The sequence below is a fragment of the Salmo salar genome, chromosome 13 (assembly GCF_965601325.2).
Source record: "Salmo salar chromosome 13, fSalSal1, whole genome shotgun sequence".
Lineage (NCBI taxonomy): Eukaryota > Metazoa > Chordata > Actinopteri > Salmoniformes > Salmonidae > Salmo > Salmo salar.
This window is the reverse complement of record NC_138303.1, coordinates 103,357,584-103,385,000: the sequence shown is the minus strand read 5'-3', so window position 1 is coordinate 103,385,000 and position 27,417 is coordinate 103,357,584. Positions and strand designations below refer to the sequence as shown.

At 43.0% G+C, this 27,417-nt stretch overlaps 1 protein-coding gene across 2 annotated transcripts in view; it reads right to left on the bottom strand.

Annotated features, from left to right (window-relative positions):
• Nucleotides 1–18,078, bottom strand: part of LOC106568428 (SH2 domain-containing protein 3C) — a 117,026-nt gene extending 98,948 nt beyond the window's left edge. The window contains exons 1-2 of one of the 2 annotated variants that reach the window (XM_045692535.2): nucleotides 17,839–18,078; nucleotides 8,452–9,340 (exon numbers count right to left, since the gene is read on the bottom strand). In XM_045692535.2, coding sequence (XP_045548491.2) covers nucleotides 8,452–9,340; nucleotides 17,839–17,860 — 911 coding nt within the window. In that variant the 5' untranslated portion in view covers nucleotides 17,861–18,078. Of the gene's footprint in view, nucleotides 1–1,066; nucleotides 1,207–8,451; nucleotides 9,341–17,838 lie in introns of those variants that run through there. The other variant, XM_082960534.1, reaches the window with a different exon arrangement.
• Nucleotides 18,079–27,417: the final 9,339 nt, after the last annotated feature.

Below are 27,417 nucleotides of genomic sequence, written 5' to 3'. Positions count from 1 at the left end.
AACACTGTCAAATTTGAGAAAACTATTGCAAATGTAAATGGAGTGTTAAAGGTCAAGTTTGCTGTCTTGGAATGAATGAACACAGGGGTAAATATATGTTATTTATACTATGTGATTAATACTAATCATGTGTACTGATACCAAATGATTGATACAAAATCATTACACCAATCAATAAAATGTAATATTATACAAATAATGTATATAACGAGAAACTGCTGGCAATTTTATCATGACTCCTACTTTATAATATGAATGAGCTATTTATTTATTGTTCTTTACATTTCGTTACAGCCCTGCCATGTACGGTATGGAACATTGTTATTTGGATGTTTTGTTTGGATGAAACTGTGATATGCAAAGAAAGAAAAGTATAGAGATGTGCCATCGAGTGAAAATTGGACAACAGAGAACAAATCTGTGTCATGAATTTACATGTAGTTATTTGGTTAGTGTGATATGTTGTATGTGTTGTAAAAAAAAATATATATATATAATAATAATAATAATAATAATAATAATAATAATAATAATAATAATATAAACAATTGTTGAATTCGCAGTTCGCCTTCAAAATAAACGTCCACAACTGAAACTTATCCAACCGGAAACTAATAAATAATGTCACATTTGGACTAGATAATGCTCAGCAGGTTTGGAATGTTGTTATATAACTTAAATAAATACAATAAGTAATTCATTTGACAATAAACGAATTTCTAATCCCACTGTGGATTTATTAGACTGCATAATTGCGTTGGGGGCATACATAATTATGCACATGTACAGCCTTATCTATGAAGAGTGACACGCACAGATTACAATTCCAAAGAGTTTACACAAATATTAACGTCTTCGCTCTGAAACCACTGTGAAATGAGCCACATTAGCTCACCAGTAAAACAAAACAAAAAGACACTTTATGGACACGGGTTGATTCAAACAATAAGGGGGCTCTCTGTGTCTATCCTAATGACAAAATAATGTATTCAACAGGCTTGCATTTAAATCACATACAATGAGGCGATGTCATAGACTTCTAAAACAAATAAAGAGTTGTTCTCACCCAACCATGGTTCGCGAAGAGTTCAGCTGTACACAAAATCAATTCCTCCACTTTCTCTTCCTCTTTTCCCCGGGAACTTTCTGCAAGTGATCGGGTTTGAATAGTGAACAGTAGATGCTCGAGACGACAGCAGCACCCATTTACGGGCGAGGCTTTACCAGAGAGGTAGAGAGGCCCAACGCAGCAGAAAATCTGTCTCCCTCCAGCAGGGGGCGTTTTTTCGTTGTGTTGCCCACCAAGCAAGGAGTTTTTATATGGAGTTCAATGAGAGGGTCGAATTTGGTCAACAAAAAAATGAATTTCGTATTTGCTACGTGAGGTTTATTTGATGTAATATATGTTTTGTAATGCTTAAGTTGTTACTGGTATACTGATATAAGTAGGATACGTGACATCCCGGGAACTTTGAGAAAGAAAGTTATATCAGAGTTGTCTAGAGATGGCTATGCAAATTCATGATGAGGCTAGTAGCATAGCATCTCTCTCCATTGAATACAGGCGGTTGACGTCAACAACCCTGATCGAATATTCAAAAAAGGATCACCATTTTTTATTTCACCTTTATTTAACTAGGCAAGAAGTTATGAACAAATTCTTATTTACAATGACAGCCTATGCCAGCCAAACCCAGACAACACTGTGCCAATTGTGCACTTCCCTATGGGACTGCCAATCACAGCCAGTTGTGATACAGCCTGGATTCAAACCAGGGTGTCTGTAATGACACCTCTAACACTGAGATGCAGTGCCTTAGACCGCTGCACCACTCGGGAGCCCAATGATGAGATGTATCCCCCAATCCAAAGAAAGGATAGGCGGGAGCTAGACAGCACGCCGTGTCGCTTTGTGGACACCGACTCCCATTGTTTGGATGGAGAGACATGTTGTAGATGGTCAGTATATCCATCATCTTTGGCTATATGGACACGCCTGGTGTCCAAATTGATGATTTATGTCGCGCAGTTGAGAGTCGAGTGGAGACGAATGGATTCCGATGCGTAAACGAACCAATGATATCCCCTTGAATGGATTTGGGTGAGTAAATTAACCAATGATATCGCTGTATTTAGTGAAGACGGAAGTTCAGAACTATAGACTTGGAATTGAAGCTGGCACCTCATCGCTGGGAGACATGGGTCCTGGATAACGAGAAGTTGTAACAATAGAAGAGAAGCATGGAGAGGCCAGAGATAGAAGAGAAGCATGGAGAGGCCAGAGATAGAAGAGAAGCATGGACAGGCCAGAGATAGAAGAGAAGCATGGACAGGCCAGAGATAGAAGAGAAGCATGGACAGGCCAGAGATAGAAGAGAAGCATGGACAGGCCAGAGATAGAAGAGAAGCATGGACAGGCCAGAGATAGAAGAGAAGCATGGACAGGCCAGAGATAGAAGAGAAGCATGGACAGGCCAGAGATAGAAGAGAAGCATGGACAGCCCAGAGATAGAAGAGAAGCATGGACAGCCCAGAGATAGAAGAGAAGCATGGAGAGGCCAGAGGTAGAAGAGAAGCATGGAGAGGCCAGAGACAGAAGAGAAGCATGGAGAGGCCAGAGACAGAAGAGAAGCATGGAGAGGCCAGAGATAGAAGAGAAGCATGGACAGGCCAGAGATAGAAGAGAAGCAAGGAGAGGCCAGATACAGAAGAGAAGCATGGAGAGGCCAGAGATAGAAGAGAAGCATGGAGAGGCAGAGACAGAAGAGAAGCATGGGCAGGCCAGAGATAGAAGAGAAGCATGGACAGGCCAGAGATAACCAGACTTGTAAATTGGGCTAAGGAACAGAAATTCCGTTTTGGAGAAAGGCCATCAGTGAAAGCTCTGCAAGCAATACAGTGGATGAAGGCAGGGCATGAGCGTGGTGAACGGATAGACGCTCTTATGGACAGTTAGGAAGAAGGAGAAGAGCCAAGTATAAACCATATCCTGCTGTCTCTGATGGCTCAGAAATTTAACCTGGCGAGAGTGTGGATGAATGACCTGGGGTGGCAGGTGTGGTGAAGACCTCTGAGTCCGAGCTTCACCCCGATGGTCATGCAAAGGAGGATTCGGGCCCAGTGGGAGTGACATTTTTTGAGAAAGTGGATCCATGTCTTTTGGCTGATCCATATGTAGTCTCAGGCTGGGTGGAACATAAGTTGGGTACTGTTCAAATCAGAGAAGGTATCTCCAAGTGGACTTCTGATGCTTTTATGTCTATTAACCTTTATTTAAACAGGGGAACAAGCTGAGACAGAGTCTCTTTTACAGTTGGGCCCTGTGATACAACAATACAAACAACACAGCAATTAATAAGAATTTAAAACCAAACAAAATCAAAACATATAAAAAGTGCAAGATGGATATTAAAACGATTAAAATAAATAAACTGCTATAAGAAAAACACACGTTACAAAAAACAATCACAGTTTATAATAAAAAGTTAATGTAATGTGCATTTAAACTGTCTTACAAGCACCAAAACATCTAACTGGAGTTCTGTCTGCAATTCATTCCATGAGTTTAGAGCATGATATTCAAATGCCGTTGTCACAGATCCCCCCGGTGCTGCTGCTCATTCTGTTCACCAGTTCCGGAGGTCTTCGCTTCTAGGCTTCACTGAGCGGGATTCATTATCATCAACCCCGGACTGTCTTATCTGATTACACACACCTGGTTCCCATTTCCCCTGATTAATATGTTATATATGTGCCCTCTGTCTTTGTCGGTTATTGTTCCCATGTCCGTTGGTGGTGTGAGTACCTATGTGTTGGTGCAGCTGTTATGCTGCGTGTTTTATATGTTGTGTATTACGGGTATCGTCCCGTGTCGTTCAACGAGGTTTACCCTCGCTCTTTTGTTTGAGTACAGCCCTGTGTTTTTGTATAGGTGTTTGTTTTGGGTCTATTAAAAAAACCTTATTGTGTATTCCTGCGCCTGTCTCCAAATCCTTTATACCAGCGTGACAGCTGTTTTGCCTAACTCCGAGTCAATCCGGGGAATCTCTAGCGCTAGCGTGTCCTGTGACCGAGTCTGATAAATACTGTTTGACAACTGGATTTTTGAGTTAAGATAATTAGGAAGTTTCTCTAAGACAGCTTTATAAACAAATATCAACCAGTGTCTGGCCCTTCTAAAAGTCAGGGAATCCCAGCCAACCGAAGTGTACAAAATGCAATGATGTATGCAAAAGTTTGCATCAGTAACAAAGCGCAATGCTGCATGATACACTGCATCTTATTTCTTCAGTACTGATGCTGATCCATGCATATACAGTTGAAGTCGGAAGTTTGCATACACCTTAGCCTAATACATTTAAACTTTGTTTTTCACAATTCCTGACATTTAATCAGAGTAAAAATTCCCTGTTTTATGTCAGTTAGGATCACCACTTTATTTTAAGAATGTGAAATGTCAGAATAATAGTAGAGAGAATGATTTATTTCAGCTTTTATTTCTTTCATCACATTCCCAGTGGGTCAGAAGTTTACATACACTCAAATAGTATTTGGTAGCATTGCCTTTAAATTATTTAACTTGGGTCAAATGTTTCGGGTAGCCTTCCACAAGCTTCCCACAATAAGTTGGGTGAATTTTGTCTCATTCCTCCTGACTGAGCTGGTGTAACTGAGTCAGGTTTGTAGGCCTCCTTGCGCGCACACACTTTTTCAGTTCTGCCCACACATTTTCTATAGGATTGAGGTCAGGGCTTCGTGATGGCCACTCCAATACCTTGACTTTGTTGTCCTTAAGCCATTTTGCCACACCTTTGGAAGTATGCTTGGGGTCATTGTCCATTTGGAAGACCCATTTGCGACCAAGCTTTAACTTCCTGACTGATGTTTTTGAGATGTTGCTTCAATATATCCACATAATTTTCCCCCCTCATGATGCCATCTATTTTGTGAAGTGCACCCGTCCCTCCTGCAGCAAAGCACCCCCACATGATGCTGCTACCCCCATGCTTCATGGCTGGGATGGTGTTCTTCAGCTTGCAAGCATCCCCATTTTTCCTCCAAACATAACGATGGTCATTACGGCCCACAGCTCAATTTTTGTTTCATCAGACCAGAGGATATTTCTCCAAAAAGTACGATATTTGTCCCCATGTGCAGTTGCAAACCGTAGTCTGGCTTTTTTTATGCCGGTTTTGGAGCAGTGGCTTCTTCCTTGCTGAGCGGCCTTTCAGGTTATGACGATATAGGACTCGTTTTACTGTGGATATAGATACTTTTGTACCTGTTTCCTCCAGCATCTTCACAAGGTCCTTTGCTGTTGTTCTGGGATTGATTCGCTACCTTTCGGACCAAAGTACGCTCATCTCTAGGAAACAGAACGTGTCTCCTTCCTGAGCGGTATGATGGCTGCGTGGTCCCATGGTGTTTATACTTGCGTACTATTGTTTGTACAGATGAACGTGGTACCTTCAGGCGTTTGGAAATTGCTCCCAAGGATGAACCAGACTTGTGGAGGTCTACAATTGTTTTTCTGAGGTCTTGGCTGAGTTCTTGTGATTTTCCCATGATGTCAAGCAAAGAGGCACTCAGTTTGAAGGTAGGCCTTGAAATACATCCACAGGTACACCTCCAATTGACTCAAATGTTGTCAATTAGCCTATCAGAAGCTTCTAAAGTCATGACATCATTTTCTGGAATTTTCCAAGCTGTTTAAAGGCACAGTCAACTTAGTGTATGTAAACTTCTGACCCACTGGAATTGTGATACAATGAATTATATGTGAAATATCTGTCTGTAAACAATTGTTGGAAGAATTACTTGTGTCATGCACAAAGTAGATGTCCTAACCGTCTCGCCGAAACTATAGTTTGTTAACAAGACATTTGTGGAGTGGTTGAAAAACAAGTTTTAATGACTCCAACCTAACTGTATGTAAACTTCCAACTTCAACTGTATAAAACATCCCCATTTTCAAGCACTGACATAAAAGTGGCCTGTACAATTTCCTTTCTGTGCTGTGATGACAGACAAGATTTATTTCTATAAAAAAAGTTTTAAGAGAGAGATTATCATCTAACCACATTTTTATAGGTGGGAACATGTTCCAAAAGAGAACCACGCCTTCCCTGTGGCTCAGTTGGTAGAGCATGGTGTTTGCAATGCCAGCATGGTGTGTGCAACACCAGGGTTGTGGGTTTGCTTCCCACGGGGGGCCAGTACAAAAAAAATAAAATAATAATTATAATAATAAAAATGCATAAAATTAAATGTATGTATTCACTATTGTAAGTTGCTCTGGATAAGAGCGTCTGCTAAATGACTAAAATGTAAAATGTAACCGTCATGGTAGCAACGTTCACATTTCCCAATTGTATGTGTTTCTTCAGTCCAGGTGGAGCAGGGAGATTTATGTCATGTGACTAGTGACAAGACCTGTGACTTGCTTTGCTCTCCGGAGCAGGGTGCCTTTGAAAGTAGTGATTACTGGGGTGGCGTTAAGTGTTGAGGTGTCTATGACGCAGACCCAGTGGCGAGCGTGGTGAAACTGAAATTGTCTGTCCTTTGGATTTGTTTTAGGATATGTCAGTTATCCAGCGAGAGCTTTTGTGCCGAACCGACTAAGATGTTTCAGATGCCAAGCTTATGGTCAAGTTGCAGCAGTGTGTAGGAGGGAGTTTCGGAGATGTGAGAAGTGTGCAGGAGGGACAAAGGAATGTGTAATATCGGTGAAAAAAACTGTGTTTGTCAATTGTGGGGGTGCCCAATTCTCTGGGGATCAGAAGGGCCTGCTGCTAGAGAGACAGGTTAAGGTTGCCAGGATCAGAGATGAATAGAAAGATGGATTCAGAATTTTAAACTTGTGTTCAGAATCATTCCGTTTTTATTGTAGTATTTTTTTTAACGTAAATATAGATGTAAATCAGTTGCTGTACATTTTTGGTGCTTTAGCTATCACCCTGGCCTGATAGCATGATATTGGAGACACTACTTCCTCGTGGGGCAATAGTGGGGTGAGGGTGAAGGACACTATGCTCTGTGCTGTTGTGTTTTGCCGGCTTGCAGCATGCTTAATGTGTCTATGTTAATTAACGGTCAATTACCGTGAGATTTGCTTGACAATCACCGGCTGATGAAATTTCATGGCTGCCAGAGCCTTACATGTACCTCAATTACCTTGATTAACCAGTACCCCTGCAAACTGACTCGGTACTAGTACTCCTTGTATATAGCCTCCTTATTGTTATTTTATTGTGTTACTATTTTATCTTGAGTTTATTTAGCAAATCTTTCTTAATTTTTAAAAAGAACATTTGATTTAATATGTAATAGTATACAAAGGACAGTTGGGGCTAGGGTGGCGCTAGGCTATGGGCAGGGCTAGGGGATACAATAACATATTACACAAATGCCTTAAGGGATATACTCACATTTATAATTTTAACAGCTTTTTTGTTGGTAGAGTATTTAATTGTCTTAAAATATTGTTACATTTATTTTTGTAAAGTAAGAAAACGTTTTGTTAATTTTGCTAATAAGTAGGTACAGTGCATTCGGAAAGTATTCAGACCCCTTGACTTTTTCCACATTTTGATAAGTTGTAGCCTTTTTCTAAAATTGATTAAATGTTTTTTTCCCCTCATCAATCAACACACAGTACCTCATAATGACAAAGCAAAAACTGGTTTTTAGAAAGAAAAAAAAACGGAAATATAATTTTTACAAAAAACCCCGGAAATATCACATTTACATAAGTATTCAGACCCTTTTCTCAGTACTTTGTTGAAGCAACTTTGGCAGCGATTACAGCCTTGACTCTTATTGGGTATGATGCGACAAGCGAAATGTGATATTTTTAATAATGTTTCATTTGATTTGATACATGTAAAGAAGTCGAATATGTTGTTCCACATTGGAAAATGTAGCTCTTCAGAGAAAATCATTATACTCCAAGGAACTCAGTTTCACTATGACATATGCCCACAGGTTCCTCGATACTGCCACTCACTGTGACTCTTCTTCATACTAGAAGTGAAATACCCAGACCCAAGACATCTCTGTTGAATGTCCTCGGACAGTCAGACACACTATTTTCTTTTAAAGGCCAGGGGAGCTTACTTCTGACATTTTACAGTCTGTGACCTTCATGAAAAACTATAAAAACTGGGTCATCAGTCTGTCTGCGCAGAGGCATCCACACAGAGGCACTGTACTTCATTAGACACAGATCCTCAGGTTGGACTCCTTGAAGAATTGGGCTGAGGTAACTCAAATTAGTCATGCTTTTCCTCCCTCTCACAGCAGCTTTATCTATGAGAAAGTAACCAATCAGGGATACTGATTATGCTAAGCTGCATTACAAACAGTGGAGCAGTTTTATCATATCCACAATGGCAGTTTTATCACATCCACAATGGCAGTTTTGGTTGAAATTCAAGAAATGCTTACTCTCACCTGTTCACAGGCTCACCAGGATGAGTTTCCATCTGAAGGTCTCTTCCACTAGAACCACAGGAGGCCGTCTCAGGCAGGGAGCTGGAGTTACTGTCTGTCCCTAGGTTATCAGCTCTCTCCCTGGGGAAGCCCTCCTCACAATGCTGGGTGACCTGGGCCCCAGGCAGGGATTTCTTAGGAACCTTAGGGGTTGGAGATGGCTCTTCTGTCTGAATGGTCACCTGGCTCTGTGAGGACATTGAAACTGACTGACCAGGAACAGGAGGAAGATTCCTTCTGGCCCCACCAGTTGATGCTGTATCTGGAGATGGAACACCCTGATCAGTGGTGAATGTGTTTTCTTTAGGGACGTCATCACAGACAAGTGACGAAGCGGTAGAGGAGGTAGCAGACCCCACAGTCTGAGCTGACATTAGCTGACATGCCTGTGGTTTTCCTTCCTCACAGTGGGCCTGTTGGGTCCTTGGCCCAGGACCAGCCTGGCTGGATAGAGGTGAGCGAGGCTGGTCCTGTCTGGAGCCAGGCTGGCTAGATAGAGCTGTGAGAAGGGGAGAGCTACAGACATGGTCCCGTGCTGGCCGCTGGCTCTGACTTCTGCCCAGCAGCCCTGCCCCCTTCTTGGTTCCAGCTTTCACAGAATTCCCACTCTTGTCTCTCTTCCTGAGGAGGAGGCGGGGCAAGGTGCCCATGTGGGTGTAGTTGTCGCTGGAGCGGGCGTAGCTGGAGGTGCGCGGACGAGTCATATCCATGTCGTCAACAGACGTCTCCGCGACGTCGGGGGAGGATACCACATCCAGAGATCTGCCCCCGTCAGGCTTGGAGGGAGATTTGTCTGACGATGATCCACGACGAAAGGATAGGTTGGAGAGACTCCCAAGCCACTTGAAACCTGTTGAGGGAGGGGGAGAGACAGACAGACAATGTGTCATACATTTACAGTAATACCCTGGCATGCTCTTAGTAATATGTCTGTTCTCTTTTGTATAGTCTGTTTTGTTTCATTTTGTCACATAAACTGTTCTAAGTGTTCTAGAATGTTGAGTGTGTTCTAGAATGTTTGGAATGTAATGTTTTGACCCCCTGGGCTGGGTTGTTGGATTGCAGGAGGTGAATGCCTGGTTCTTTTTTTATAGAACTCCAGCTGTTCAAAGTTAACAATATAACATGGTCAGATTCAGAGTTGGTGTAAGATCCAGAACAGCCCCTCAGAGGAACAATATATAAACACTGGGCAGGAATGGAAACAACTTGTCTGAGCGGTATGAGCTGACTTTTTTTTACAGTTTTTTTTACAGATATTTCCACACTATGAGGTCGAAATAACTAACAATCTGAAATGGCAAATGTCCTTTTAGTGTAAGAGGAAAAAAATTGTGGAATTTCAGCCTGTTCAGGTGGGATGAAGTTTTTGGCCCACAGCATGACATCACAATCTGATATGATTATTCTGACCAATGAACAGTCATGTTTTATTTACATATGTATCCTCCTACTTTGAAGGGGTAAGCAGGGTAGGCTCTAGAGTCTACGATCCTATCCGCCATTCAGGGCTGTATATGTAAATATACTTACATCTTTATCAACACGCCCACATGATCAGACTGAGCATTACAATGGCAAAAGGAGGCTCATGGAGGGAAATTATAAAACATATTTTCATGAAGTAAACATACACAGTAATTTATTAAACATACAGTGATGATTTAAAAATACAATTTTAAAGACTGCATGGGGGCTTTAAATTCAATTCTTGAATATTGAGGATGATAATGTTTTAAGATAGAAGACCTATTTAGTTTGTAGGGAGCAGCAACAGTTGAGACTGAGTCAGCACTGATGATGATTATGCATTGGTGGTGAGGAATGTATGCCAAGTAAATTGCTTTCATAAAGTATTCACACCCCTTGCCTTTTTCCACATTTCATTGTGTTACAGCCTGCATTTAAAATTGATGACATTCTTTTTTTTACTGGCCTACACACAATACCCCATAAAATGTCAAAGTGGAATCATGTTCATTTTTGGGGGATTCAACCCCTTTGTTATGGCAAGCCTAAGTAAGTTAATGAGTAAGATTTGCATAACAAGTCACATAATAAGTTGCACGGGCTCACTCTGTGTGCAATAATAGTGTTTAACATGATTTTTGAATGCCTACCCCATCCCTGTACCCAACACATACAAACAGCGTCAATACAGGGCTAAGATTGAGTCGTCCTGCGTGCAAACCATTACAGACTACAAAGGGAAGCACAGCCGAGAGCTGCCCAATGACACGAGACTACCGGACGAGCTAAACTACTTCTATGCTCGCTTCGCGGCAAATAACACTGAAACATGCATGAGAGCACCAGCTGTATCGGAAGACTGTGTGATGACGCACTCCGCAGCCAATGTGAGTAAGACCTTTAAAACTTCATAGGGATAGGGGGCAGCATTGGGAAGTTTGGATGAAAAGCGTGCCCAGAGTAAACTGCCTGTTACTCAGGCCCAGAAGCTAGGATATGCATATAATTGGTAGATATGGATAGAAAACACTCTAAAGTTTCGAAAACTGTTACAATAATGTCTGTGAGTATAACATGACTCATATGGCAGGCGAAAACCTGAGAAAAATCCAACCAGGAAGTGGGAATTCTAAAGTTTGTAGTTTTTTAAGTGAATGTCTATCCAGTATCCAGTCTGTGGGGTCAGATTGCACTTCCTAAGGCTTCCAGTAGATGTCAACAGTCTTTAGAAGTTGTTTCAGGCTTCTATTGTGAAAGGGAAGAGAATAAGACCACTCAGAGCAAGTGGCTCAGCTGAAAGCCATGAGTTGTTTATCGCGTGTGGCCGTGAGTGCGCCGTTCGTTCTCTTTCCTTTCTAATGAAAACGGTATTGTCCGGTTGAAATATTATTGAATATTTATGATAAAAAGATCCTAAGGATTGATTATAAACATCGTTTGACATGTTTCTACGAACTTTAATGGCTGCCGTCTGGATGTTGTGAGCGCTCTTTGTGCCTTTGGATTACTGAACTAAACGCGCGAACTAAACAGAGGTATTTGGACATAAAGAGCGACTTTATTGAACAAAACGAACATTTATTGTGTAACATGGAGCCCTGGGAGTGCCACCAGATGAAGATTATCAAAGGTAAGTGATTCACTTAATCGCTATTTCTGACTTTTGTGAGTCCTCTCCTTGGCTGGAAAATGTCTGTATGGTTTTTTGTGGCTAGGCGCTGTCCTAACATAATCGCATGGTGTGCTTTCGCCGTAAAGCCTTTTTGAAATCGGACACTGTGGTTGGATTAACAAGAAGTGTATCTTTAAAATGGTGTATAATACTTGTATGTTTAACCTGTTGGGGCTAGGGGGCAGTATTTGCACGGCTGGATAAAAAAATGTACCCGATTTAATCTGGTTACTAATCCTACCCAGTAACTAGAATATGCATATACTTATTATATATGGATAGAAAACACTCTAAAGTTTCTAAAACTGTTTGAATGGTGTCTGTGAGTATAACAGAACTCATTTGGCAGGCAAACCCTGAGACATTTTCTGACAGGAAGTGGATACCTGATGTGTTGTATTACCTTTAAACCTATGCCATTAAAAACACAGGGGCTGAGGAATATTTTGGCACTTCCTATTGCTTCCACTAGATGTCACCAGCCTTTACAAAGTGTTTTGAGTCTTCTGGAGGGAGATCTGACCGAACAAGAGCCATGGAACGATGATGGCCCATTAGACACCTGGCGCGCGAGTTCATGTTGGGTACCCTCGTTCCAATACGTTATAAAAGAGAATGCATTCGTCCACCTTGAATATTATTCATGTTCTGGTTAAAAAAGGCCCTAATGATTTATGCTATACAACGTTTGACATGTTTGAACGAACGTAAATATATTTTTTCCCCTCGTTCATGAAGTGAAGTCCGGCGGGCTTAGATCATGTGCTAACAAGACGGAGATTTTTGGACATAAATGATGAGCTTTTTTGAACAAAACTACATTCGTTATGGACCTGTGATACCTGGAAGTGACATCTGATGAAGAGAATCAAAGGTAATGGATTATTTACATAGTATTTTCGATTTTAGATCTCCCCAACATGGCGGCTAGTCTGTATCGCAACGCGTATTTTTCTGGGCGCAGTGCTCAGATTATTGCAAAGTGTGATTTCCCAGTAAGGTTATTTTTAAATCTGGCAAGTTGATTGCGTTCAAGAGATGTAAATCTATAATTCTTTAAATGACAATATAATATTTTACCAATGTTTTCTAATTTTAATTATTTAATTTGTGGTGCTGACTTGAATGCCGGTTATTGGATGGAAACGATTTCCTGAACATCAACGCCACAGTAAAACGCTGTTTTTGGATATAAATATGAACTTGATAGAACTAAAAATGCATGCATTGTCTAACACAATGTCCTAGGAGTGTCATCTGTTGGAGATTGTAAAAGGTTAGTGCATAATTTTAGCTGATTTATGGTTTTGGTGACGCCTGTCTTTGAATTGGCACAACATTACACACAACTCTTGTAAATGTACTGTCCTAACATACTCTAAATTTATGCTTTCGCCGTAAAACCTTTTTGAAATCGTAAAACGTGGTTAGATTAAGGAGATGTTTATCTTTCAAAGGGTGTAAAATAGTTGTATGTTTGAAAAATTTGAATTTTGACATTTATTTGGATTCAAATTTGCCGCTCTTGAAATGCACCTGCTGTTGATGGAGTGCACCACGGGTGGGACGCTTGCGTCCCACCTAGCCCATAGAGGTTAAGGAATTTTAATTATGAGATTTCTGTTGTTTGAATTTAGCGCCCTGCAATTTCACTGGCTGTTGTCGAGGTGGGACGCTAGCGTCCCACTAATCCCAGAGAGGTTAAACAGGTCAACATTCACAAGGAAGCAGGGCCATACGAATTACCAGGATGTGTACTGCGAGCTTGCGCTGACTAATTAGCAAGTGTCTTCACTGACATTTTCAACCTCTCCCTGTCCGAGTCAATAATACCAACATGTTTTAAGCAGACCACCATAGTGCCTGTGCCAAAGAACACAAAGGGAACCAGCCTAAATGACTACCGACCGACGTCTGTAGCAATGAAGTGCTTTGAAAGTCTGATCATGGCTCACATCAACACCATCATCCCAGAAACCCTAGATCCACTCCAATTTCCATACCACCCCAACTGACCCACAGATGATGCAGTCTCTATTGCACTCCACACTGCCCTTTCCCACCTGGACAGAAGGAACACCTATGTGAGAATGATATTTATTGACTACAGCTCAGCGTTCAACACCATAGTGCCCTCAAAGCTCATCACTAAGCTAAGGACCCTGTGACTAAACACCTCTGCAACTGGTTCCTGTACTTCCTGACGGGCCGCCCCCAGGTGGTAAGGGTAGGTAACAATACATCCTCCACGCTGATCCTCAACACAGAGGCCCCTCAGGGGTGCGTGCTCAGCCCCCTCCTGTACTCCCTGTTCACTCATGACTGCACGGCCAGGCACGACTCCAACACCATCATTCAATTTGCCGATGACACAACAGTGGTAGGCCTGATCACCGACAACAACAAGACAGCCTATAGGGAGGAGGTCAGAGACCTGGCCATGTGGTGCCAGGACAACAACCTCTCCCTCAACATGATCAAGACAAAGGAGATGATTGTGGACTACAGGAAAAAGAGGACCAAGCACGCCCCCATTCTCATCAACGGGCTGCAGTGGAGCAGGTTGAGAGCTTCAAGTTCCTTTGTGTCCACATCACCAACAAACTAACATGATCCAAGCACACCATGACAGTCGTGAAGCGGGCACGACAAAACCTATTCCCCCTCCGGAGACTGAAAAGATTTGGCATGGGTCCTCAGATCCTCAAAAGGTTCTACAGCTGCACCATTGAGAGCATCCTGACTGGTTGCATCACTGCCTGATATGGCAACTGCTCGACCTCCAACCGCAAGGCACTACAGAGGTTAGTGCGAATGGCCCAGTACATCACTGGGGCCAAGCTTCCTGCCATCCAGGACCTCTATACCAGGCGGTGTCAGAGGAAGGCCCTGAAAATTGTCAAAGACTCCAGCCACCCTAGTCATAGACTGTTCTCTCTGCTAGCACACGGCAAGCGGTACAGGAGCGCCAAGTCTAGGTCCAAGAGGCTTCTAAACAGCTTCTACCCCCAAGCCATAAGACTCCTGAACATCTAGTCAAATGGCTACCCAGACTATTCACATTGCCCCCCCCCCCACCTCCCCTCTCCCTACTACTGCCACTCTGTTGTCATCTATGCATAGTCACTTTAATTAACTCTACCTACATGTACATACTACCTCAACTAACCGGTGCATCCGCACATTGACTCTGTACCGGTACCCCCCTGTATATATTGTTATATTTTACTGCTCCTCTTTAATTACTTGTTACTTTTATCTCTTATTCTGATCCGTATTTTTTGAAACTGCACTGTCGGTTAGGGGCTCGTAAGTAAGCATTTCACTGTAAGGTCTACACCTGTTGTATTCGGCGCATGTGACTAACAAAATTTGATTTGATTATTGATTTGAAGAACCTTTGGCAGCGATTACAGCCTCGCGTCTTCATGGGTATGACGCTACAAGCTTGGCACACCTGTATTCGGGAGTTTCTCTCATTCTTCTCTGAAGATCCTCTCAAGCTCTTTCAGATTGGATGGGGAGCATCGCTGCACAGCTATTTTCGCGTCTCTCCAGAGATGTTCGATCAGGTTCAAGTCTGGGCTCTGGCTGGGCCACTCAAGGACATTCAGAGACTTGTCCCGAAGCCACTCCTGCGTTGACTTGGCTGTGTGCTCAAGGTCGTTGTCCTGTTGGAAGGTGAAACTTCACCCCAGTCTGAGGTCCTGAGTGCTCTGGAGCAGGTTTTCATCAAGGATCTTGCTGTACTGTGCTCTGGTCATCTTTCCCTCAACCCCGACTAGTCTCCCAGTCCCTGCCGTTGAAAAACATCCCCACAGCCTGATGCTGCCACCACCATGCTTCACTGTAGGGATGGTGCCAGGTTTCCTCCAGACGTGACACTTGGCATTCAGGCCAAAGAGTTCAATCTTGGTTTCATCAGACCAGAGAATCTTGTTTCTTATGGTCTGAGAGTCCTTTAGGTGTCTTTTGGCAAACTCCAAGCGGGCTGTCATGTGCCTTTTGCTGAGGAGTGGCTTCCATCTGATTACTTTACCATAAAGGCCTGATTCCTGGAGTGCTGCAGAGATGGTTGTCCTTCTGGAATGTTGTCCTGTCGCCACATAGGAACTCTGGAGCTCTGTCAGAGTGACCATCGGGTTCTTGGTCACCTCCCTGACCAAGGACCTTCTCCCCCGATTGCTCGGTTTGGCCTGGGCGGTCAGCTCTAAGAAGAGTCTTGGTGGTTCCAAACTTCTTCCATTTAATATTGATGGAGGCCACTGTGTTCTTGGGGACCTTCAATGCTGCAGATATGTTTTGGTACCCTTCCCCAGATCTGTGCCTCGACACAATCCTGTCTCGGAGCTCTACTGATAATTCCTTCGAACTCATGGCTTGGTTTTTGCTCTGACATGCGCTGTGAACTGTGGGACCTTATATAGAGAGGTGTGTGTGTGTCTCTCCAAATTATGTCCAATCAATTGAATTTACCACAGGTGGACTCCAATCAAGTTATAGAAACATCTCAAGGATGATCAATGGAAACAGGATGCACCTGAGCTCAATTTTTAGTCTTATAGCAAAAGGTCTGAATACTTATGTAAATAAGGTATTTCTGTTTTTTGGTTTTTATGAATATGCAAACTTTTCTTAAAACCTTTTTTCGCTTTGTCATTATGGGGTATTGTGTGTAGATTGATGAGGAAAAGATGAATGTAATCCATTTTAGAATAAGGCTGTAATGTAACAAAATGTGGAAAAGGGGAAGGGGTCTGAATACTTTCTGAATGCACTGTATGTACCCTAGTTATTATTGTGTTTCATTTTCAATACATTTGCTAACATTTCTAAAAACATGTTTTCTATTTGTCATTATGGGGTATTGTTTGTGGATGGGTGAGAAAAAAACATATGTAATCCATGTTGAGTTCAGGCTGTAACACAACAACATGTGGAATAAATCAAGGGGTTTGAATAGTCTCTGAAGGCGCTGTATGCTCTTCTTATTGAGCAAAAAAAGGGAGGCTTTGCCTGCTTTTGGATACATGTGATCTCAGAAAGGTAGGCTACTAACTTTTACAGTAATAACCGTTATTCTCTGAACTTTCTCTAGACTCTTGTGTTTCTGTCCAGACCATTAACCCGAGAAGACTCTGACAGTTACAGAACCAGCAGAGCTAAATATAAAACAGACTCTGATATAGACAGGGCAGCCAGTGCTGTGAACAGGAGGATGAGAAATAAACTACTGGGTTGGTCTATACTTTGTCCTCAGAGGCACTGGCCACACAGTAAAGGAGAATTATGTACCATGACTTTTGCAACTGTGATATCTTACCTACTATCTCTCCTCTGTGACGTAAAGAGCACATTCAAAAAGGGCCTGATAACTGATGAAACTGAAGTGTTTCCTGTGTGTGCTGCAGTTGGTGTGTGTGTGTGTGTGTGTGTGTGTGTGTGTGTGTGTGTGTGTGTGTGTGTGTGTGTGTGTGTGTGTGTGTGTGTGTGTGTGTGTGTGTGTGTGTGTGTGTGTGTGTGTGTGTGTGTGTGTGGGTGTGTGGTATTTTCATACTTCCCCCTCCTCTTCCCCTCAGTGAAGTACAGAAATACACCTCATCAGAAATGTTCTCCTTTAAACCAGGCTGAGGTATATGTCAGGACTTAGGACCAGAAATAGCCTATCATATATAAGCTATACATTATAATGCAGTATATGATGTCCATGGTGTTGAGTCGTTGTCCCTGCTACGTGGTCTATAGTCGCCATGACACATGTTATTGTAATCGTGTAGCTATAGCACCTCCTTGTAGCAGGCTAGATCTGGAGAAGTGCATTTTTTAGCATGTCCCTATTCATTTATTTATCAGCGAGAAAGCCTTATCTAGGTCAGTCTAAAAAGATAGATGAAGACATAGACACTGTAGATATGTTGTCTATCGCTATATTTGCATGAGACTAGTGAGACGAATGACAGGTGGCTCGTCAAACAGAGCTGCTGTCCTGTCACCAACGTGACATAATCATAATAGAGGTAAATTTAGTTTGCGATTAACGTGAATCGTCACTTTCCACACACACACACACACACACACACACACACACACACACACACACACACACACACACACACACACACACACACACACACACACACACACACACACACACACACACACACACACACTAAAGTGGTACTACACACACATCATAGGCTACTCACTCAGTTTCCGTTTTCCGCTCATGTTGTGGATGTGGGGTGGTGGGATGATGTCCAACTTCTGGGGGGAAGAAAGGGGGAGACAGCTACTGACTGGCTGGGGGGGAAGAGAGCTACTGACTGGCTGGGGGGGAAGAGAGCTACTGACTGGCTGGGGGGGAAGAGAGCTACTGACTGGAGATCTGGAGCTGGAACCAACCACTCCTCTAGCCGACACAGTTCAGTTCCGCTCCACGGGGCAGATGTGGAGATGCATGCATTAGAAGCTAGCTGTGTAAACAGACCTCTGTGCTTCCTGTGTTGGGCAGTGGGGAGGAGGAGGTGATAGAGAGGTGAGAGAGGAGCTTGAAACAGTATTAAGGCTATACAGAAGAAGACTGCTAGTGCTGCCTGTATGATATGATGCATTTCGTATGGTATGTATTAATTTGTGGATGTCCATCACCCAATTCGTATAATACACGATATATACAAAAGTATGTGGATACCCCTTCAAATGAGTGGATTTGGCTATTTCAGCTACACCCGTTGCTGACAGGTAGTCATAGAGCTCGGAGGACCTGAGGACCATGCCTTAGGATAACTTGGCCTGATGATTCCTGGCTGTCCCCAGTCCACTTAGTCGTGCTGCTGCTCCAGTTTCAACTGTTCTGCCTGCAGCTATGGAGCCCTGACCTGTTCACCGGATGTGCTACCTTGTCCCGGCCGTCCATCTCTCTCTCTCTCTCTCTCTCTCTCTCTCTCTCTCTCTCTCTCTCTCTCTCCTCTCTCTCTCTCTCTCTCTCTCTCAACGCTCGGCTATGAAAAGCCAACTGACATTTACTCCTGAAGTACTGACCTTTTGCACCCTCTACAACCACTTTGATTACTTTTTGACCCTGCTAGTCATCTATGAACATTAGAACATATTGATGAACAATCTGGCCTTAAAAACCTCTTACATCTAGATGTTCCGCTAGCGGAACACCTCGCCAATATCCAATGATAGAGCGTGGCGCGAATTACAAACTCCTCAAAAATCCCAAAACTTCAATTTTTCAAACATATGACTATTTTACACCATTTTAAAGACAAGACTCTCCTTTATCTAACCACATTGTCCGATTTCAAAAAGGCTTTACAACGAAAGCAAAACATTAGATTATGTCAGGAGAGTACCCAGCCAGAAATAATCAGACACCCATTTTTCAAGCTAGCATATAATGTCACAAAAACCAAACCCACAGCTAAATGCAGCACTAACCTTTGATGATCTTCATCAGATGACACTCCTAGGACATTATGTTATACAATACATGCATGTTTTGTTCAATCAAGTTCATATTTATATCAAAAACCAGCTTTTTACATTAGCATGTGACGTTCAGAACTAGCATACCATCGAAACTTCCAGTGAATTTACTAAATTACTCACGATAATCGTTCACAAAAAACATAACAATTATTTAAAGAATTATAGATACAGAACTCCTTTATGCAATCGCGGTGTCCGATTTTTGCAATATTCTGAGTAGATAGCCCGGCCAACATGGCTAGCTATTTTGACACCCACCAAGTTTGGCACTCACCAAACTCAGATTTACTATAAGAAAAATTGGATTACCTTTGCTGTTCTTCGTCAGAATGCACTCCCAGGACTTCTACTTCAACACCCAATGTTGTTTTGGTTCCAAATAATCCATAGTTATATCCAAATAGCGGCGTTTTGTTCTTGCGTTCATGACACTATCCGAAGGGTGACGCGCCGGTGCATATCGTGACAAAAAATTTCAAAATATTCCATTACCGTACTTCGAAGCATGTCAAACGCTGTTTAAAATCAATTTTTTGGCGATTTTTCTCGTAAAATAGCAATAATATTCTGACCGGGAGACGTTTTCGTTGAAATACTGAAAGAAGAAAATGGTGTCTTCACGTGCACGCGCGGGCCTGTGTCATTGTTCTCAGATCGACCACTTTCCAAATCCCCTACTGTTTTCCGCCCAGGGACTGCAGAGTCATCATTCCCCATTCTGGCGCCATCTGAGAGCCTATGGGAGCCTTAGAAAATGTCACGTTACAGCAGAGATCCTCTGTTTTCCATAAAGAGCCTATAGAAGGCTAAGAAATGGTCAGAGAGGGCACTTCCTGTATGGAATCTTCTCAGATTAAACATACCCGATTTAATCTGGTTATTACTACTGCCCAGAAACTAGAATATGCATATAATTATTGGCTTTGGATAGAAAACACCCTAAAGTTTCTAAAACTGTTTGAATGGTGTCTGTGAGTATAACAGAACTCATATGGCAGGCAAAAACCTGAGAAGATTCCTTACAGGAAGTGACCTGTCTGACAAGTTCTTGTTCTTCTTGGCTCTCTTTAATGAAAACTGAGGATCTTTGCTGTAACGTGACACTTCCTACGGCTCCCATAGGCTCTCAGAAGGCGGGAAAAAGCTGAATGATGTAATTCCAGCCACTGGCTGAAAAACATTAGTGCTTTTGGTGCTCTATCAGAGGACAATGCGACTGAGGCGCGTGCACGAGTCGACCCCATGTTTTTATTTTCTCTCTCTTTGAACCTAAACACGCTTTCCCGGTCGGAATATTATCGCTTTTTTACGAGAAAAATGGCATAAAAATTGATTTTAAACAGCGGTTGACATGCTTCGAAGTACGGTAATGGAATATTTAGATGGAATATTTATAATTTTTTGTCACGAAATGCATCGTGCGCGTCACCCTTCTTTACCATTCGGATAGTGTCTTGAACGCACGAACAAAACAGAGGCTATTTGAACATAACTATGGACTATTTTGAACCAAACCAACATTTGTTATTGAAGTAGAAGTCCTGGGAGTGCATTCTGACGAAGAACAGCAAAGGTAATAACATTTTTCTTATAGTAAATCTGACTTTGGTGAGGGCTAAACTTGGTGGGTGTCTAAATAGCTAGCCCTGTGATGCTGGGCTATCTACTTAGAATATTGCAAAATGTGCTTTCACCGAAAAGCTATTTTACAATCGGACATAGCGAGTGCATAGAGGAGTTCTGTATCTATAATTCTTAAAATAATTGTTATGTTTTTTGTGAAAGTTTATCGTGAGTAATTTAGTAAATTCACCGGAAGTTTGCGGGGGGTATGCTAGTTCTGAACGTCACATGCTAATGTAAAAAGCTGGTTTTTGATATAAATATGAACTTGATTGAACAAAACATGCATGTATTGTATAACATAATGTCCTAGGGTTGTCATCTGATGAAGATCATCAAAGGTTAGTGCTGCATTTAGCTGTGGTTTGGGTTTATGTGACATTATATGCTAGCTTGAAAAATGGGTGTCTGATTATTTCTGGCTGGGTACTCTGCTGACATAATCTAATGTTTTGCTTTCGTTGTAAAGCCTTTTTGAAATCGGACAGTGTGGTTAGATTAACGAGAGTCTTGTCTTTAAAATGGTGTAAAATAGTCATATGTTTGAGAAATTGAAGTAATAGCATTTCTAAGGTATTTGAATAACGCGCCACGGGATTCAACTGGCTGTTGAGTAGGTGGGACGATTTCGTCCCGCCGACCCTAGAGAGGTTAATGCAACGGCATACAATTACATTTCTAGACAATTCTGTGCTTCCAGATTTGTTGCAATAGCTTGGCGAAGGCCCTTTTCTATAACGGAATGACAATGCACCTGTGCACAAAGCGAGGTCCAATCAGAAATGGTTTGTCGAGATCGGTGTGGAAGAAATTTACTGGCCTGCACAGAGCCATGACCTCAACCCCATCGAACACCTCTGGAATGAATTGGAACACCGACTGCGAGCCAGGCCTAATCACCCAACATCAGTGCCCGACCTCACTAATGCTCTTGTGGCTGAATGGAAGCAAGTTCCTGCAGCAATGTTCCAACATCTAGTGGAAAGCCTTCCCAAAAGAGTGGAGGCTGTTATAGCAGCAAAGGGGGGACCAACTCCATATTAATGCCAATGATTTAGGAATGAGATGTTCGACGAGCAGGTGTCCACATATGTTTCGAATTACAATTCGTATTATGTTAAGAATTTGCTAAATGTATTATATGTTACGAATTCTAGCTAGGTGGCTAGGTGGCAAACACTGGGCTAGGCTAGGGGTTAGGCTTAAGGATAGGCTCACGTTTAGGAGTTAGGTTAAAGGGTTAAGGTTAGGGTTAGGGGAAGGGTTAACTAAAAGGGTTTAGGGTTAGGGGAAGGGTTAACTAACATGGTTTAGGGTTAGGGGAAGGGTTACAGTTAGGGGGAGGGTTAACTAAAAGAGTTAGGGGAAGGGGTAACTAACATGTTAAGTCGTTTTAAAGTAGTTAAAAAGTAGTAAGTAGTTGAAACGTTTCTAAAGTTGCATCCTTTGGGTTGCTAGACGTTCGCTTTATACGCCCACTCATCCACTACAACTAACCACCCTACTTTCGGTTTTGCCTTAAGTATCCATCTGTCTTATGTAACCATACCAAACCTAACATATCATAGTAATTTGAGGGTCCCGTATTTACATTTACTATGTTACATCTAGTCTATGAGACCAAGCTGGGATGATAAACACCTGTAGTGATTTACATTTACTATGTTACGTCTAATGGTGTGGGGGCTGTGCTTTGGCAAAGTGGGTGGGGTTATATCCTGCCTGTTTGGCCCTGTCCGGGGGTATCATCGGATGGGGCCACAGTGTCTTCTGATCCCTCCTATCTCAGCCTCCAGTATTTATGCTGCAGTAGTTTATGTGTCGGGGGGCTAGGGTCAGTCTGTTACATCTGGAGTATTTCTCTTGTCTTATCCGGTGTCCTGTGTGAATTTAAATATGCTCTCTCTAATTCTCTCTTTCTTTCTTCTCTCGGAGGACCTGAGCCCTAGGACCATGCCTCAGGACTACCTGGCATGATGACTCCTTGCTGTCCCCAGTCCACCTGGCCGTGCTGCTGCTCCAGTTTCAACTGTTCTGCCTGCGGCTATGGAACCCTGACCTGTTCACCGGACGTGCTTGTTGCACCCTCGACAACTACTATGATTATTATTATTTGACCATGCTGGTCATTTATGAACATTTTAACATCTTGACCATGTTCTGTTATAATATCCACCCGGCACAGCCAGAAGAGGACTGGCCACCCCTCATAGCCTGGTTCCTCTCTAGGTTTCTTCCTAGGTTTTTGGCCTTTCTAGGGAGTTTTTCATAGGGAGTTTTTCCTAGCCACCGTGCTTCTTTCACATGCATTGCTTGCTGTTTGGGGTTTTAGGCTGGGTTTCTGTACAGCACTTTGAGATATCAGCTGATGTACGAAGGGCTATATAAATACATTTGATTTGATTTGATTTGATTTAGTCTACGAGACCAGGCTGGCATGTGAGACCTTTGCCGATAGACTGATAGTTAATAATGAGTTATCTATTAATGAAGCTAAAAGCCCCAGCTGCCTATCAGATCTCTGGTCTGATGACTCTGAGCTCTTGTTGTTATTTCATCCTGGGAGTTTGGGACCACTAGTGAATTGTAGAGGCACCGTTTGTACACATACAAGACAGCTACAGTATACTGTATCTGGTCCTAGGCCCATCAATCTGACACATACAAGTCAGCTACAGTATACCTTATCTGGTCCTAGGATATAGGATATAATAAGGATATAATATGAACATTGTGTCCAATGGTATGTGGGACATTCCTGTACATGGCGTCTATTACATTATAAATTATTAGCATGCACATTTACCAAAACAAATGCAGTGAGGTATTTGTTTAGGGCGTTTTGTATTCCCCCTATGGAAATATGAAGAAACTATGCCAAATAAAGAGAAACATGTTGTGAAAGTTTTTAAGAGCTGAAATGACACTAAGATTTCATATCTCACTTCCTGTTGGGTTTGGCTGAGGGTGGGACTGTGACTTCCTCTGTGGTGGCTGCCTGGTGGTGTTATCAAAGACTGAGGTGTGAAGAGCAAAGTAGCTGACCCAGATATACTACTGTAGATAGATACACATTGTCATAAAAATAGTTGTACTCATCCTTAAAAATGTCGTACTGGAGAGAAGAGGACCAAAACGCAGCAGGTATGTGCAGGCTCATCTTGACTTTTATTCACTATCAAAATTAATGCCAAAATAACAAACCATGAGAATGAACGAACAACCAACAAACAGTCTGGCAAAGCATAGGCTCAACACAGAACAATTCCCCACAACCCCAAAGACAAACACACACACCTATATAGGACTTCCAATCAAAGGCAACTATACACACCTGCCTTCAATTGGAAGTCCCAATCATCAACCCAACATTTAACAAACACAAACCTGCCACGTCCTGACCAAAACTAAAACACTAGGACGTGACAGTACCCCCCCCTCAAGGTGCAGACCCCGGAATGCACCTAAAAAAGAAAAACAAGAAAATCCCCAATACCCCAACAAAAACCCAACAAACAATAACCCCTAAACCATAAGGGAGGGTGGCTGCCGTCAACGACGGCACTGTGCTACACCCTCCCTCCCCAACCCACCTATCCTGGAGGTGGCTCAGGTGCAGGCCGTTCCAGGCTGTCGGGGCAGTCTGGCAACTCGGGACAGTCGGGGCAGTCTGGCAACTCGGGACAGTCGGGGCAGTCTGGCAACTCGGGACAGTCGGGGCAGTCTGGCAACTCGGGACAGTCAGGGCAGTCTGGCCACTCCGGCAGGTCAGGGCAGTCTGGCCACTCCGGCAGGTCAGGGCAGTCTGGCCACTCCGGCAGGTCAGGGCAGTCTGGCCACTCCGGCAGGTCAGGGCAGTCTGGCCACTCCGGCAGGTCAGGGCAGTCTGGCCACTCCGGCAGGTCAGGGCAGTCTGGCCACTCCGGCAGGTCAGCGCAGTCTGGCCACTCCGGCAGTTCAGCGCAGTCTGGCCACTCCGGCAGTTCAGCGCAGTCTGGCCACTCCGGCAGTTCAGCGCAGTCTGACCTCTCTGACGACTGTTGACTGGCGGGCAGCTCTGACGACTGTTGACTGGCGGGCAGCTCTGACGACTGTTGACTGGCGGGCAGCTCTGACGACTGTTGACTGGCGGGCAGCTCTGGTGACGACTGTTGACTGGCGGGCAGCTCTGGTGACGACTGTTGACTGGCGGGCAGCTCTGGTGACCACTGTTGACTGGCGGGCAGCTCTGGTGACCACTGTTGACTGGCGGGCAGCTCTGGTGATGACTGTTGACTGGCGGGCAGCTCTGGTGACGACTGTTGACTGGCGGGCAGCTCTGGTGACGACTGTTGACTGGCGGGCAGCTCTGGTGACGACTGTTGACTGGCGGGCAGCTCTGGTGACGACTGTTGACTGGCGGGCAGCTCTGGCGACTGTTGACTGGCGGGCAGCTCTTGCCCCGTCAAACAGCCCTTGTGCCCCCCCCTAAAAAATTATTGGGGGTGCCTCTCGGTCTCCCTTACCTCGCTAGCCTTCTTCCGCTGCTTGGTCCTTTTTTGGTGGGGAATTCTGTCATACAATAAGTTGTACTCATCCTTAAAAATGTCGTACTGGAGAGAAGAGGACCAAAACGCAGCAGGTATGTGCAGGCTCATCTTGACTTTTATTCACTATCAAAATGAATGCCAAAATAACAAACCATGAGAATGAACGAACAACCAACGAACAGTCTGGCAAAGCATAGGCTCAACACAGAACAATTCCCCACAACCCCAAAGACAAACACACACACCTATATAGGACTTCCAATCAAAGGCAACTATACACACCTGCCTTCAATTGGAAGTCCCAATCATCAACCCAACATTTAACAAACACAAACCTGCCACGTCCTGACCAAAACTAAAACACTAGCTCCATCTGCTGGTCAGGACGTGACACACATAGAAGAAACAGTAGCCTATCTTCTGTACCAACATTGTTCCGAAAATGACTGCAGGTATACCAAGCAAACATTTAGTTGAACAAATTCATCAATTTAATCATCCACCAAATATTATATACTGTAAGCACTTTGTGACATCTGCTGATATAAAAAGGGCTTTAGAAATACATTTGATTGATTGAATGATTGATTGAGTCAGGACGTTACTTAGTTTCTGATTTAGTTTCCTGCATGTGCCTTCAGAATGTATTCATCCCTCTTGACTTATTCCACATTTTGTGTTACAGCTTCAATTCAAAATGTATTAAAACAAATAATAATCTCTCCCATCTACACCAAATATATCCTAATGACAAATTGAAAACATATTTTTAGAAATGTTTGCATGTTTACTGAAAATTAAATACAGAAATGTCTTATTGACATAAGTATTCACACCCCTGAGTCAATAATTTGTAGAAGCACCTTTTGGCAGCGATTACAGCTGGGATATTTTCTGGGTAAGACTCCAAGAGCTTTCCACACCTGGATTGTTCAACATTTGCCTGTAAAATTGGTTGCTGATCATTGCTAGACAACCATTTTCAGGTTTTGCCATAGATTTTCAAGTAGATTTAAGTCAAAACAGTAACTCGGCCACTCAGGAACATTTACTATCTTCTTGGTAAGCAACTTCAGTGTATATTTCAAATAAAATAAAATCTAATTGTATTTGTCACATGAGCCAAATACAACAGGTGTAGTAGACCTTACAGTGAAATGCTTACTTACAAGCCCTTAACCAACAATGCAGTTTTAAGAAGAAAAAAAAGAAAAAAAAGAAATAAAAGTAACAAATAATTAAAGAGCAGCAGTAAAATAACAATAGTGAGGCTATATACAGGGGGTACCGGTACAGAGTCAATGTGTGGGGGCACCGGTTAGTCGAGGTAATCGAGGTAATATGTAGGTAGAGTTATTAAAGTGACTATGCATAGATAATAACAGAGAGAGTAGCAGCAGCGTAAAAGAGGGCAATGCAAATCTGGGTAGCCATTTGATTAGATGTAGAAGCTGTTTAGAAGTCTCTTGGACCTAGACTTGGCGCTCCGGTGCAGCTTGCCGTGCGGCAGCAGAGAGAACAGTCTATGACTAGGGTGGCTGGAGTCTTTGACAATTTTTAGGGCCTTCCTCTGACACCACCTGGTGTAGAGATCCTGGATGGCAGGAAGCTTGACCCCAGTGATGTACTGGGGCTTAAGCACTACCCTCTGCTGTGCCTTGTTGTCATATCAGGCAGTGATATTTGGCCTTGTGTTTTAGGTTATTGTTCTGCTGAACGGTGAATTCAAGGGCTGATTTCTAGGTAAAGGCAAGGGCTGATTTCAAGGTTTTACTGCTAACCTACTGTCACATCCTGACCAGCAGAGGGAGCAATTGGATTAGTTTTGGTCAGGATGTGGCAGGGGTTTTGTGTGTGTGAATGGTTGTGTTGGTGATTAGGACTCCCAATTGAAGGCAGGTGTGTTGAGTTGCCTTTGATTGGGAGTCCTATATAGGAGTGTGTGTTTTTCTTTGGGGTTGTGGGTAATTGTTTCTTGTTTAGTGTGGTTGCACCTGACAGGACTGTTGGCTGTCAGTTTTGTCAGTTTGTTTTTGTTATAGTGTTCTTTCTATTAAATTCAAGATGACGAACACTAACTCTGCTGCATTTTGGTCCTTTCCTGAAGACAGCTGTGACAGAATTACCCACCAAACC